The sequence below is a fragment of the Notolepis coatsorum genome (assembly GCF_963971535.1).
Source record: "Notolepis coatsorum genome assembly, chromosome: 9".
NCBI lineage: Eukaryota > Metazoa > Chordata > Actinopteri > Aulopiformes > Paralepididae > Notolepis > Notolepis coatsorum.
In genome coordinates this window covers 137,465,627-137,480,227 of record NC_140173.1, presented here as the reverse complement: position 1 = coordinate 137,480,227, position 14,601 = coordinate 137,465,627, and the positions used below count along the sequence as shown (strand labels likewise).

The window sequence follows — 14,601 nt, the reverse complement described above, 5'->3', positions numbered from 1 at the left end:
CCTGGTTATATTGTGCACCTATTTACCAATATATGCCCCGAAAGCTAGCACTCAAAACTTGTTCAGTTTCCTCAAAATACCGTGGCTGGCTAAAATGTATAAACTTGGAGGAAAGTGTTATCTGGTACAACTCCAGATTATGCACAAGGCATTTTACAGTGGACTGCTTCAGCTACTCCATGGAATGGTCTCTCTCTCTCTCTCCCTGAGGGATGCTGCTATCCTGTTCACCATCAGGGCCTCACCTACTTTGAAAGCAAGTTATGTTAGGCTAACCAACGCTAAAATAATGTTGGCTTTCTAGACTTCATGCGGTATACAATGTTTTTGTTGTTATAATGTTAGCAATGCCTTTACGTTATCCACCCAGCCACTGACACAAGATGTATCGACTGCCAATGTGCTCCATGTACAGTATGAAGACGGCTACCGTTCAAGCGTCTCGCCCAACTCTGGAGAGGAGAAGGCTTACTTTTAAATACAGTTAACCTAACTTATTCTAACCTAACCTAAAGGATACATGGGGGGGGGGGGACATAAACACAAAAATGTTAGCTAGATATTAGCCCATTGGCCCCATGCAAAAACGCAAGTCATATTTGCTAATGGCCATACAACGTGTTCTGAATGTAAGCAGGGTTTGACTATTTGGCGGCACCCCTGTCGTCATGGCACCCACTTTGGGATAGCCTGGCACTTGCATCTCATTTTCCTCACTGGATTTCTTTCCCCTCTTGATTTGATTTGATTTGATTTTTATTTGTCTCGATTCGAACATAGAAACATAAAACAAGTTTAAAAAACAAAAAGGTAAATACTCAAAGACTATTTCCATACAATAAGTGTTCGAGAAGGAACAGGGGGAAGTAAAAAAAAAGAAAAAAGAAAAAAAAGAAAAAAACGTATCAAGGGCACTTCATAACAGCACCTCTTTCCATTGGTAGGGCACCTATAGGGAAGGTCAAGTTTAGACCATTGTAAAAGCACCTTATAGGGCACTTGATCATGTGTTCTCCACTAGAAGGACACTCATTAAGACACGTTATCAAATTGTCTTGCTCTAGAGGGCACATCATCATAATTTATTGCATGAAGGGGCACAGAGAGCACTCAATACCCCCCCCCCCCCCCCCCATTTCCCTCCTCTCACTTTTTTTTAGAAGAAGACGTTTTTATTTGTCTAGCACCTCTCCAGCTTCCTCCACGGCCTCTGGCACCTCAACAGCATCCTCCACGGCCTCCTCATGCACAGTCACAGTGCTGTCTGGCCCTTCCACTTCCTTGAGTTGTTCTTCATCTGCATTGATTGATTGAAAACTTTATTAACAGATTGCAGAATGGGTACAATACAGTACGGCTCAATACAAAACAACTGCTAAGAGGATGCAGACCAGAAAAAGACTTTTGTTACATCAGGGTCCCCCATTTTCAATTCATCATAACTTATATTACATACATGACATACAGATAGACAGTACTGTTACATTCAGACATTTATGACATACCAGATCTACAAATATACTGTTTAAGAGTACAACGCCTGTCATATAGACCCTGGCGTTGGAAACTCTGATTAATAGACAGAGTTTCTAAGAGGAGAGTATATACGTAACATTACATTTAGTGCTATCTAGATAGATAAGAATCAGAATGAGAAAATTATGCATTTGGTCAATATTTCATTTTCAGATTCATCATTTAATACTCAATGTTGCCATTATACAGCCATTTCCTCACCATCAGAATAATGTTTTTTTCCCCACTTCATCATCTGTGGGTATATCAAATTCTCCAATTATATGCAGTAAGACTTGTTCTGCAGTGTACTTTTGTCTTCTTTGCCTAAAGTGCGCCATTTTTCTGCACTAAAGGGCATAAGTGCAGCTCTTGTATGAATTGTCAGTGCACTAAAGGCGTAAATGCACTTGACCTACACTTTTGTGCACCAAGGTGACCAGATGCAAAAAGTCCAAAAGTGGGACAACAGTAAGATTTTGGTGGGACAAAGTGGGACAACAGTACGATTTTGGTGGGACAAAGTGGGACAAAGTGGGACAGATAGATAATGTAAAAATGTTTATTAGAATAACTGCCATGGTCTTCACTGAATAGATTTAAATCAAAGGTTAAAGGTTAAATCAAAATAAATACAAATTAAATACCACCTAACATCTGTTTTAAATATTCAAACGTCATCACTTGACAGGAATGTCTTGTGTTTGATATTCCCTGTTAACACAGAACAAGGGAAAACAGTGTAGTATAATACAAAAATAATAATACAAATAAATTGTGTTTCTATATTAGAATAACTGCCATGGTCTTCACCGAATAGATTTAAATCAAAGGTTAAAGGTTACCACAGTCGGCTGACCTGTATGAATGGGAGTGTTGTACTGTGTGATAGACACTTGTTATCTCAGCTGCAGTGACCTTGTCCATCTGGCTATCATTGTTTGGTTTAAAAAGAAACGTATCCATAGATCTGGATGTTTCTTTTTGGTGAGCCACTTTCAAGTGAGACTCACGTCCACTGTGGCGCTTCAAGTTGTATTCTCCTCCATGCACAATTGAAAACGAACTATGACACAAAACACAGAAAGCCTGCTGCGGATTGCCTGCCATCTGCCTCACCCAGTCATGTGTCGTTTGCCAGTCTTGGTTGTAACTGCAGGTCCGTTTCTTTTTACTGCTTTCCATCTTGAACTAGTTCGCTTGTAATGTTGTTGTGTTTTTTTTGACCAATCAGATTTGCGATATGAGGTAGCGTCACGACTCAGTCTCAGTCACGTCACAAGCAGGCAAGCAGCACGCTAAAGTACTATAACCAATCAGAGCAATGTGTGTGGACAAGAGGCGGGTTGCTACGTTTACTGTCTGTAGGGAGGGGCTTTTAGACGCATGTTTTTTTTGGCTTCGAAAAGAGGGACATCCTCTCAATATGAGGGACGCGGGACATTTGGTCAAATGGTGGGACAGTACAACCAAAAGGGGGACACCTGGTCACCCTAAGCTCAATGCACTTACGCCTTTTTTGCGCCAAACTCAATTGAAGGTTTCCACTTACGCCTTTATGTTTTCAGCCTTTATTTGAAAAAGTTAAATTTATAGTGAACTTATCTTTTTACCATTTGATAGAGCTCATCAAGAGCTTTAAAATGATATATAAAACTCATTTTCGCCCGAGGTGTCACTTACGACCCTTTTGCTCCAAGCCCTCGATGTGCTGGGCTGTATCTCAAATGATTCCTCGGGGTCGCGGCTTGGCGATGGTGTATGCCACTTGTATGGCACTTTACTGCTAACCTTGAAATAGTGATTTTTTTATGAAGCCATACGAGGAGATTTACTTTGGAAAAGCGGGCCAATCCCCCATCCCGAGTAGCGTCCAGCTGCAGCTCCGGAGCGATCCCCTCACTAGGTGCTGTGGCAGCCAGAGAGAGCGTGCGCTGATTGGCGGAGAGTACGGAAGTTAGCGCTGATTGGCGGAGAGTACAGACGTTTCTCTTTTTTTGTATCTACTTTTTCTCCCATTTTCTATTTTTCTCCCATCCCAATTTCGTATCGTCCAATTCTACCCTCCCCTGTCTTGAACGCTGTTAGGCCATGCCTCCCACAAGCCGGCTGCAATGTGGACGAAGCCTTGCATCACGTGTCCCCTCCGGTACTCGAGGAAGCAGCAGTCTCATCTTTTCACCTGCACAGCGCAATCTCTCAGCGTCGGGGGTCTGCGTTTGGAGGGCACGCCGCCCCCATCACTTCCTGATTCTGCTGCGCAGGCGCACCAACCGACCTGTAGGAGTCGCTGTCCACAACGTCCGATCCCCACCCATCAGCTTCCCACCCCCTAATACTGCCAATTGTATTAATATGAACGACCAGCCAAGCTGATAGCAATGCGGAGAGCTGGGCTCGAACCCAGCGTCTCCTGCATTGGTGGTGAGCGCCTTGCCCACTGCACCACCTAGCCGCCCGAGTACAGACGTTTCTCTACCACAGAGAGTGCGCGCTGATTGGCGGAGAGGGGACGTCACTCTACATTGGGCCTAGCCCCTCCCCCTTGACCAAGCTTGGTTGAGACGTGCGGTTGGAGAGAGGGTCGCAGCCAGGAATTGATTGATTGAAAACTTTATTAACAGATTGCAGAATAGGTACTTAAGCATTACATCACACGCAGGAGTGGGTTATGATAATTAGACCATATAGGGGTGGTCGTTAGACCCCCCTTGGCATGGTCTAATTCTCATAACCCACGACTGCGCGTGGTGTAATGGCTTTTATACAACTGGCGCATTCATCCAACCTTATTGCTATACAATAAACACACATTAATTGAAGATTTATTGACAAAACCATCCGCAGAAAAAGTAGTTCCAAAAAAAAGGAGAGACGTTGCCTCCGTGAGCAGTGCTGTTTTAAGGCATTCCATCTGTGAGCATGTGTTATGGGATTGATTAAAAATGTTATTACAGATAGACAGTGCTTACATCTTTATACAATTGCCGAATTCATCCAACCTTATTGCTATACAATAAACACACATTAATTGAAGCATAATGGACGTTGCGTTTATGCAGTCAGGTTAGACGCCGTTTACAGTCAAAGTTTTGCTTGTACACGGTTGCAATTCAATTCCCCCTCCTCGCAGTCCCATTGGCTATAGGCTTTTTAAACAATTGAATAGGCTAAACTTTGTTTTAACTTCTTTAATTCACATTTGTTTATTTCATTTCATTTTTCCCGACATAATGCTACCTGCCTCGACGAAATCCGTGATTCAGTTGCGATACAGATGAATTATGAAGTTAGCGGTTGTTATTGGAATGATTGATTGATTGATTGAAAATGTTATTACCAGATTGCAGAATGGGTACAATACAGTACAGCTCAATACCCACAATTGTTAAGGGGATGCAGACCAGAGAAATACTTTCATCTTGTTTACATCAGGGTCCCCCGTTTTCAATTCATCATAACATATATGACATACATGATGACATACAGATAGACAGTATGCTACATCTAGACATTTATGACATACCAGATTTACAAATACAGTACTGTTTTTGTAGGGTGATTATGGTTTATTTACATTGATGGTAACATTCCCGGTTATAGTGCAGTTTGTGAAAAGAGTATCTGAGTCATTATTTTGCCTCTTAGCTGGAACAGAATTCTCAGAACCTTCTGCACCTTCTGCAATGCGCTTTTGCGCAGATGAGCCTGCGAGAACATGGCTATAATTTCGCCTGTCTTCAAAATTTGGGGTCCAATAGAATTGCAGGGAAGACTCACATCTATGGCCAGTGACAGACATAATCTCCCTCGATTTATATTTTGAATAGGTTGCTTCACAGCATGCCGTCTAACAGTGAAGTGAGCGGTTGTTATTGGTTTGATTGATTGATTGATTTATTGATTGGACATTTTATTAAGTGAAATGAGTGTCCTTTTGACGAATGGCATCTAACAACAGACTTCGCGCAATGTTTATTTTGTTCCACAATGACTTATGACCCACCAATTACATAATCCAACATTGTGTAAGAAACTAACACATTCCATGTGACAGAATCGTTTTTGAATGAGTCGTTATGACGCTTTCAACACATCCATTCGTAAAGATTATTGTCCGCCATCTTGGTTTTTCCTAAAAAGTCGAACTGGCGGAGTGATTGTAATTCGGTTGTGGGCGGGTTCTGGGATCACGAGCGTGGGTTATGAGAAATAACCACGTCTAACTTGACTGTTTCAGCCAATCAGAATCGAGAAATTTGCATGCCGTTGTATAAAATACAGTAAAATACGTCCCCAACCCTAACCCTAACCTCTATGGTTGAGGGCCTATGTTGCTTTGTTACAGGAAGGATTACCAGTCCTGACTGTCACTCTAACCTTAACCTCTCTTAGGGCCCGTGTCGACCGGGGACGTTTTATGAGTTGTCAGCTCCTTTCTGTCATTCATTTCTATGCTACGGACGCGACAGGCGCGCTCCTCTTCCCAGCGCCGCGCCTCGCGTTTTAGCGCTCTCGGCGGCCAGCGTTTTTGGGCGGATCGCTCCCAGCGCCTAAAGTTGAAACTAGTTCAACTTTTGGAGAGGAGCGCTGCTCATCAAGGTAACTTTTTTCAACCGACCAATCAACATCGAGCAAGTGGCGGTGCCGCGGGAGTCGCGAGACGCTCTGGAAACGCTCTGGGCATGCATATTTTTGCTTTTCAAAGCGGTCCGCCTTGAAAAAAAGGGATCATCCCTATGTTCCCCGGGTCCTATGTTCCCGGGTTCTATGTTCCCCGCTTTGATTGATTAATAGATTGAACATTTTATAAATTTTTATTATTTTATTAATTATTAATGTCCGCCTTGTTTCGAACGGTTAAGCTTAGGCCCTCGTTCGAACTGGTTAAGGTTAGAGTTTGGAATCAGGGCTGGTGGTCTAAAATTTTCAATCTATCAATCAATCAAAGCGGGGAACATAGAACCAGGCATGCGTTGTTCATGGGACGGGGTAGCACGGTGTGGGACCTCACTCGCTATTTGCATATCAATAGCTCCGGTCGTCAGGTGTGTTAAATACGTTCTCAGACACATTCACACCTAACCTTGTTGTGAAGACGTGTTACATTCCATTCGTAGAGGCAATTAGGCACTGTCTTTAGTCTGTGCCCAAGCGAGGGGACATTAAATGCGCATTCGCGTGCGCGTGGTGCGTGTCACCCCAGATGATTTCAATAACGCACCACTGCATAGAACCCGGGGAACATAGGACCCGGGGAACATAGACATGCTCCCGAAAAAAACGTCCCCGGTGGGCACAAAGCCTTAGATGAGGGCCTGATTGATTGATTGATTGATTGGAAACTTTATTAACAGATTGCAGAATGGATACATACAATACAATACAATACAATACAATACAGCTCAATACACACAATTGTTAAGGGGAAGCAGACCAGAGAAAGACTTTCGTCTTGTTTACATCAGGGTCCCCCAAACCTAAACCTAACCCTTAAGAGAAACGTCCGTACTTTCCGCCAATCAGCGCGCGCTCTCTGTGGCTGCCAGTGCCACAGCGCCTAGAGAGGGATCGCTCCTCCGGAGCTGCAGCTGGACTGGCTATTGCCCAATCCCTATTAGGAAGTTCCTGAACTTCCTCTCTGCTTCCACGTTGGATTCCGCTGTGTTGTTGTCATGTGATGTGATCGATTTTCTCTGTAATGTAGAGTTCTATTCCAAATCGGTATCCCCCCCCAAGATTTCTCTCCTCTGGCCAAGTCCACAATGGCTAACACGCGGAATTATTATGGAGAGAACGGGATGATTGTTGGAATTACCATCGTTTTGTTTTTGTCCACACATATGGCGGCCGACGGTAAGTCCCTTCAAGTAGTTGCAGACAGTAATACACTGCGGTCAAGTGAGCCGTCTTTTGCTTTTGCGTGGTCAAGTGAGCCGCTACTGTGTAGTTAGTCACTACTCTGAAACAATATCAGAGCGGTATCTTAGCCATGATGTCATGGATTTATTTATTTGGGTAACGTTGACGTGGTTGGGTTGACCATAGTTAATTCCCCCCCCCCCCCCCCCCCCCCGTGTATGACTATCTAACTTCATTTATATCCCAGTTGAAGAGTAGTACTATAAAAATTAAAATGTAACAATTCATACAGTTTGTTCCATAATCATCTCTATGATCGCAAACAAACCTTCCCCTTGATGTAGGGATGTTTGCTTTATAAAAAAAAACATTAAAAAAAATCTAACCCTAACCTTACTGTCATGCACTTGTCCTAATAAACTAACCTACACGTTACGTGAGACTGCAATTCGAAACTGGCCCCTACAATGAAATGTCCTAACCCAGTTGTACAGTAAATGACCAAGTATGGCTTTGTCAGTATTCCAATGTACAGTGTACAGTGTCCCCCACCCACCCCCTACCCAACCCCCCCCCCCCCCCCCCCCACCTCCAATATACAGCCCCCACCCACCCAACCCCACCCCACCCACCCAACCCCACCCCACCTACCCAATGTACAGTTTCTACGTCAGATGTACACTCTTTTTCTGGACACTTTTTGTATCACAAACAGTACTGTATTTGCAAATCTGGTATGTCATAAATGTATAGATGTAGGCAGCAGTACTGTCTATCTGTATGTCGTGTGTGTCGTATATGTTATGATTAATTGAAAATGGGGGACCCTGATGTAAACAAGACGAAAGTATTTCTCTGGTCTGCATCCCCTTAACAATTGTATGTATTGAGCTGTACTGTACTGTACCCATTCTGCAATCTGTTAATAAACTTTTCAATCAATCAATCAATCAGCACTCAACACTTTGATGAACATTGTTACTCAGCTGATAGAGTTGTGCCCTTCCTGATGACTTGTCGTACAGAACCTGTAAGTCGCTTTGGATAAAAGCGTCAGCTAAATGACTAAATGTAAATGTAAAAGACTCATTTGGCAGATAAGCTACTTGTACTTTTCCATTAAATCTGAATGCCACAGTCAGTAACACACATCTAGGACTGGCCCTAGTCAAATTAATTGATTATTTTGTGGTTTTGGGTGGAAGGTATACTGAATAGGAAGGTATAATACTACCAAGTTCAACCAATCACAATCAATGAACAATGATGGGTGAACTTCTCCAATCCATCCTGACATTCTGTTGGATGCTAGAGCTAGGCCTACCCTTTATGATTAAATTATGGATTGGGCCGGCTTACAGTAGTTCAAAAGAGAGAATCAAACCTATCTAACCTACCTAAGAGAATACCTATCAAGACTGGCCTCACCCAGGTTTATCTTCACAGATCTGTTCTTACGATCAGTGGGAATCATCTCGATGACGTAGCCCGAGTGTTCACCTCTGCTTTACCCGTTATGCCTATCTATACCGTATTTCTCAACGTACAGTATCATTGCAGATCATCAGTTGCCCACACTGGCCCCTGTAGAGACCTTGCACTGGATGTTTGTGTAGTTGTCTCTCTTCCAACATGGCTGCCTGTAACCAGTGACACACTGGCCCCTGTAGAGACCTTGCACTGGTTGTTTGTGTAGTTGTCTCTCTTCCAACATGGCTGCCTGTAACCAGTGACACACTGGCCCCTGTAGAGACCTTGCACTGGATGTTTGTGTAGTTGTCTCTCTTCCAACATGGCTGCCTGTAACCAGTGACACACACTGGCCCCTGTAGAGACCTTGCACTGGATGTTTGTGTAGTTGTCTCTCTTCCAACATGGCTGCCTGTAACCAGTGACACACACTGGCCCCTGTAGAGACCTTGCACTGGATGTTTGTGTAGTTGTCTCTCTTCCAACATGGCTGCCTGTAACCAGTGACACACACTGGCCCCTGTAGAGACCTTGCACTGGATGTTTGTGTGTAGTTGTCTCTCTTCCAACATGGCTGCCTGTAACCAGTGACACACACTGGCCCCTGTAGAGACCTTGCACTGGATGTTTGTGTAGTTGTCTCTCTTCCAACATGGCTGCATCTAAGCAGTGGTTACTACTTTCAAAATAAAATGCCTAATTTGTCAGTTGTAGATCTAGATTAAACATGATAGGGGAAGTATGGTATTACTGTTCCATTGTGGCTTGTTTACCAGATCCAATAATAAGATATTTGAACACATTTATTTTGTTGATACTTGCAGACTGTAGGAAAGCCCTTGTTAATAAGATAACTTTAATTGGTAATTGCCCTTTTAAATATATTATCATTGTTCATCATCAGAGATAATGATTAATGGTATGCCAATATAATTGTTCAATATATAATGTACTGTGCTCCAACTACTATCACATACATTTGGTTACTGGCCCTGTAAGAGAGTAGGGGATTTCCTAATAATTTAACCAGTTTGTCTCTGTCCAGCTGTTTGGTAGTATGCTACAGTTACCTCTCTTCTAGAGCCATATGAAATCCGTTTTATTTTTTTCCAAATTCCATTTTATTTTTTTCCAAATTCCGTTTTTTCCGTTTTAATATTTCAGAATTCTGTATTTTGCTTTGTACGCTCATTTTACCATCAGAAATAATGTCTAATAAGTGGGAATGAATAAATGTCCACAATTTAATAAGATATAACAGTCCATTTAATAGGGCTGTCTTAAATACTTCGAAGTAGGGATGCCCCGATCGATCGGCCACCGATCGTTATCGGCCGATAATCAGTATAAATATGCGATCGGTGATCGGTGATAATGCTTTATTTTCGCCGATCGTCAAAACCGATCTCACTCGCTGAGTTCTGTCTCAGACACCGGGTGGTACGGCGTCTGCTCATCCCTCCAGCCCCTCCCGCATGCATGTAAACACGGGTCTAGTCTAGTGGGACGGGAGGACGGCGTCTCCCTGAGCTAACGTTAGCTACCGTTACAAAATGACCCAGTCAACTATTCACTTTTAGTTTAATACATGATGAGGCATTGTCTAACCGAACGTTATCTAGCCGGCTAGCTACTGATAGCTCCTGATATCAACAAATGCTCCAGCAATAGTCTAGTAGAGACGTGTATGATAGCTCTGTTAGCTCACGTTAGCGCAAGTTAGTTCACTGTTCAAAACGAAATGTCCCATTAAACTAAATAGTTCACCGAGGCGTTGTATTAACGTTATATATCCGGCTAGCAGTAGCTACAGATAGCTCCTGATATCAATGTCTTATAACACTGATTCGACGCGTATTCGAGCTGAGGGCTTGCTGAGCACAGCAACGTTATACCAATAGGGTCCAGCTGCAGCGCAGGAGAATCCTGGCAGTAGCTCGAGGCTACTCGAGTATAGGGTCCAGCTGCAGCTCCGGAGAATCCTGGCCGTAGCTGGAGGCTACTAGAGTACACACAGACAGTGGAGCTTGTTGCGTGGTGGCGATGTATCGCAGATAATACAAGTACAAGTCTAATTATATAATATATATATTTTATAAAAAAAAAATTATATAAAATAATTTTTAATTTTTTTTTAATCAAAAACGATCGGTATCGGATCGGTATCGGCCGATATGGCTCACGACGATCGGTTATCGGTATCGGTGGCAAAAAACGTGATCGGGGCATCCCTACTTCGAAGCTTCGTTCAATGGGCATGGGATTCGAATATAAAAATAAAATTCGATAAAAAAAAAAAAAACATTATATATATTTTTGCAAAATCAACTCTGCCTCTCTTTGTTAACTACAACAAGCAATGCTGTTTGTTATTTAAGATGAGGTCAGACTCGGCACTGACAGATTTGTGTTCATTGTGCTGCTTTTATAAAGCCTCAAATGACGGCTTACAATATTTCATGAAAGCAAAGTGTTTAGTTTGTCTAAGATTTAAAAAGGTTTAAACTTTACAGCACTGACAAAGTTGAACAAAGTGCTGTACAAGTCCCACAACATAAAAAAAAAAGTAAAAAAAAATGAATTCTTTTTTTATTTTTTTTATAGTTGATTCCATTTTTATTGCTCAATTCCGCGATTCCGTCCGCGATTCCGTGATCGCGGATTCCATATGGCTCTACTCTCTTCATTTGGGGAAATTGTGAGTCAATGACCGATGTATAATAGTATTCATGTTTCATTGGCCTATTTAATTGACTGCAACCTACTTTGGAAATGTGTTCACGATATTAATCCATTTTCTGTTGATGTTGTTTCTCTCTGTTAGTGAGATGCTGTTAGCCATGCCAGGCTATATAAATATAACTTGTAATTTGTCTGTTAGTGCATTGAATTTACCTTTTACAGTTTGTAATTGTATTATTTTGCCTGTATTGCATGAACTATTTCCCTGCATATGTAAATGTAAAAATGGTAGGTTATATTAATAACTCAGTTTATCTCAATGTCTTCTATTTGTACTATATTGTTAATCATATTATTGTAGCTATAGACTACATGTTTATGACATGTTTATGTATGTCTACTATTCATTTAGTAGATCAATACAGTCCATATTAATTAATGTTGCATTTATTTTTTCAAATGTAGCCCAGAGTAAAAAACCCTAACAGTGTATATTTTCAGCACTACATTTGTTTACCAATGGTCTTAAGTGTTATTAGCGAAAGAGAGAGGAGACTCAGGGCTTTCAAATCTCATAAAACTACACTACCCAGCTCACGCCAGCCCCTGTCAAACTTGGAGCCATCTGGCGTGAAATTATTTATGAACGTTTTTCTCTGTGCTTATGTCTCACAAACAAACAAAGCTGCACGTTATTGCCATAAAATAGAACGTAGTTTGTTTCTTTACCTTTCTGTGAACGTCTAGAAAAAAGACACGGCTCAATCTGATGAAATATGGCGGAGCATTTTTTATTATAAAAAAGTACCTGTACTTACAGTAGATTTCATTCATGGTCTTTGCTGCCCTGTTACGGGCATCCAGATTGAACTCTGCCATTGGAAAGAGGAGATTTGGCCCAACCCATAGATGACTTGACCATAATAAGGTAATTTATAGGCCTGATATTCTATAATCTTAACAAAAGTGCATCATTAGCATTATGTTTGTTGTCTAAAGGGAAACAAAATGGTACAATTTAAGATTTTAAATGTTATCCGCATATATAGGACAAATAAAACATCGTTAATTTGTAAGAAACCTCAATGAAAACGGCGCAGGGTAAGTTATATTCGCTATTGTTATGAAAATGTGATAGAATCCTATAAAAATGTGGACGCATTTGGTCACTGTGACGTTAGAGCAGGGGAGAGAGAGCACACATTCCCGTGGGTCTCCAGACCAGTGCTGAGGGTCATGGGGTCAGATGAGTGTTTACCTCCCAGCCTCACATACTTCTTCCTTGTCTGGTCTTGTCAGGAAAGAAGAATTCGAACAAAGGCTAAACTAAATGGTGTGTTCAATGAAGCTGATTGGCCACAGTGGTACTGGCTGAGAGCCATTGATGTTAAAGGAACACGCCCACATTATGGTGTAGGGATGGGCGTGACTCGTAGCTATGAGAAAAATCGATCTTAAATTATTAATATTTTTTATGAAAAAAATATAAAAATAAATGTCTTTTACATATTTGTTTCACATGTATGTGTAACATTATAACGTTTGTTGGTTTCCTTAAACATATACGTGAATGAACTAAATTAAGTAAAAAAAAATAAAATAAAAAAAACATTAGAAAATGTAAAATCTTTTCAGTTTTTTTTGTTTTTTTTCTTTTCTTTTACGAGTAATGCATGATCACTCGAGTATAGCATGTGATCAATCGATCTGGATTTGTCTTAAAAATGCCCATCCCTCCCTATTATGGTGAATGTGCCTACTGTCTTCTCCAGTGTCAGACACGATGAAAGATACCAATTTCATCTCTGTGCTTTCAGTAGAAAGCAATCGGGCTACAAGCTAACCTAGCTTAGTACAAATTAATGGAAGCAGATTGCCGACCATTAGCCTAGCTTACAACTCCCGGAGAGGTGTTTTTGGCCAACAGAGCTCACTCACTCACTCACTCACTCACTCACTCACTCACTCACTCACTCACTCACTCACTCACTCACTCACTCACTCACTCACTCACTCACTCACTCACTCACTCACTCACTCACTCACTCACTCACTCACTCACTCATACAAACAAGATGCATAGACAGAACTTGTAGTTCCTCTCTCTACTGTGCTGAGTTCTCTCGTGTCAGCATGACCTCAAGTGACTGGAAGCGGTGTTCTTTATCTTGACGCCATACATCCTGCCTGGCAGGCAGTGAGGCAGCTGGCACAGAACCCTTAATTATATGAAGTAAACTGAAGTAAAACAGGAAACTGTTTTAGTATCCAAACAGTCCCTCCCCGCCCTCTAGTGCCCATTCAGTGCTACTACAACAGAACTACAGCTACACGACTTGTCTACCTCCAAAAACGTGTCTAAATCTTGATGAAATCGAGTCTCTGTGCTTGACCCATCCCGTCCCCAAGGGCAGCCGGGAGCAGATAGGGGCTGCGGTGTGGGGCCGCGCCCCGGGGACCAATCCAAGTGCTCCTGCATGTAGCGGGAACATCGCTCTTAGTTGTGGAGCAAACATCGTGAAGAACCATTTAGGGTTAAGTAGGGGTGGGAATCGCCAGACCTCACGATACGATACTATTGCGATACTTGCGTCACGATACGATAGTATCGCGATACTAAATATATCGCGATACGCTGAGTATTGCGAACTTCTTTTTTTTTATTTAAATTTTTTATTTTTTATCAAATTTAATTTATTACCTTTTTTCAACTGCAAAGTAAAACTTTGTCAACATGTTTTATCTAATAAAATAAAGTTCAGTCTGTTCATCTCACTTCAATAATTTGTATTGCAGAACATGGTATTGTCTCAAGCAGACGGATGTAAACACTGTAATCTGTGTTGCATGTACCTGACAAACTGAACTGTTTGTATTACAGTCATATTCCAACTTAACTGAATGCACATGTGTGTGTGTGGACTACTGTACTATTACAGGTATTGAAATGAACAATGCAACTTCCTTATACAATTAATTTTTTTATGAATAATTAAATATCGATACTTGGCGTCCCTGTATTGATACAGTATCGTCACGCAAAGTATCGCGATACTACTACGTATCGATTTT

General features: G+C 41.7%; 1 protein-coding gene across 1 annotated transcript in view; it reads left to right on the top strand.

Moving 5' to 3' along the window:
• Positions 1–7,178: 7,178 nt before the first annotated feature.
• ifngr1l (interferon gamma receptor 1-like) overlaps positions 7,179–14,601 on the top strand; it is a 23,051-nt gene continuing 15,628 nt past the window's right edge. Inside the window, exon 1 of the mRNA XM_084321526.1 lies at positions 7,179–7,371. Coding sequence (XP_084177652.1) covers positions 7,281–7,371 — 91 coding nt within the window. The 5' untranslated portion in view covers positions 7,179–7,280. The remainder of the gene's footprint in view (positions 7,372–14,601) is intronic.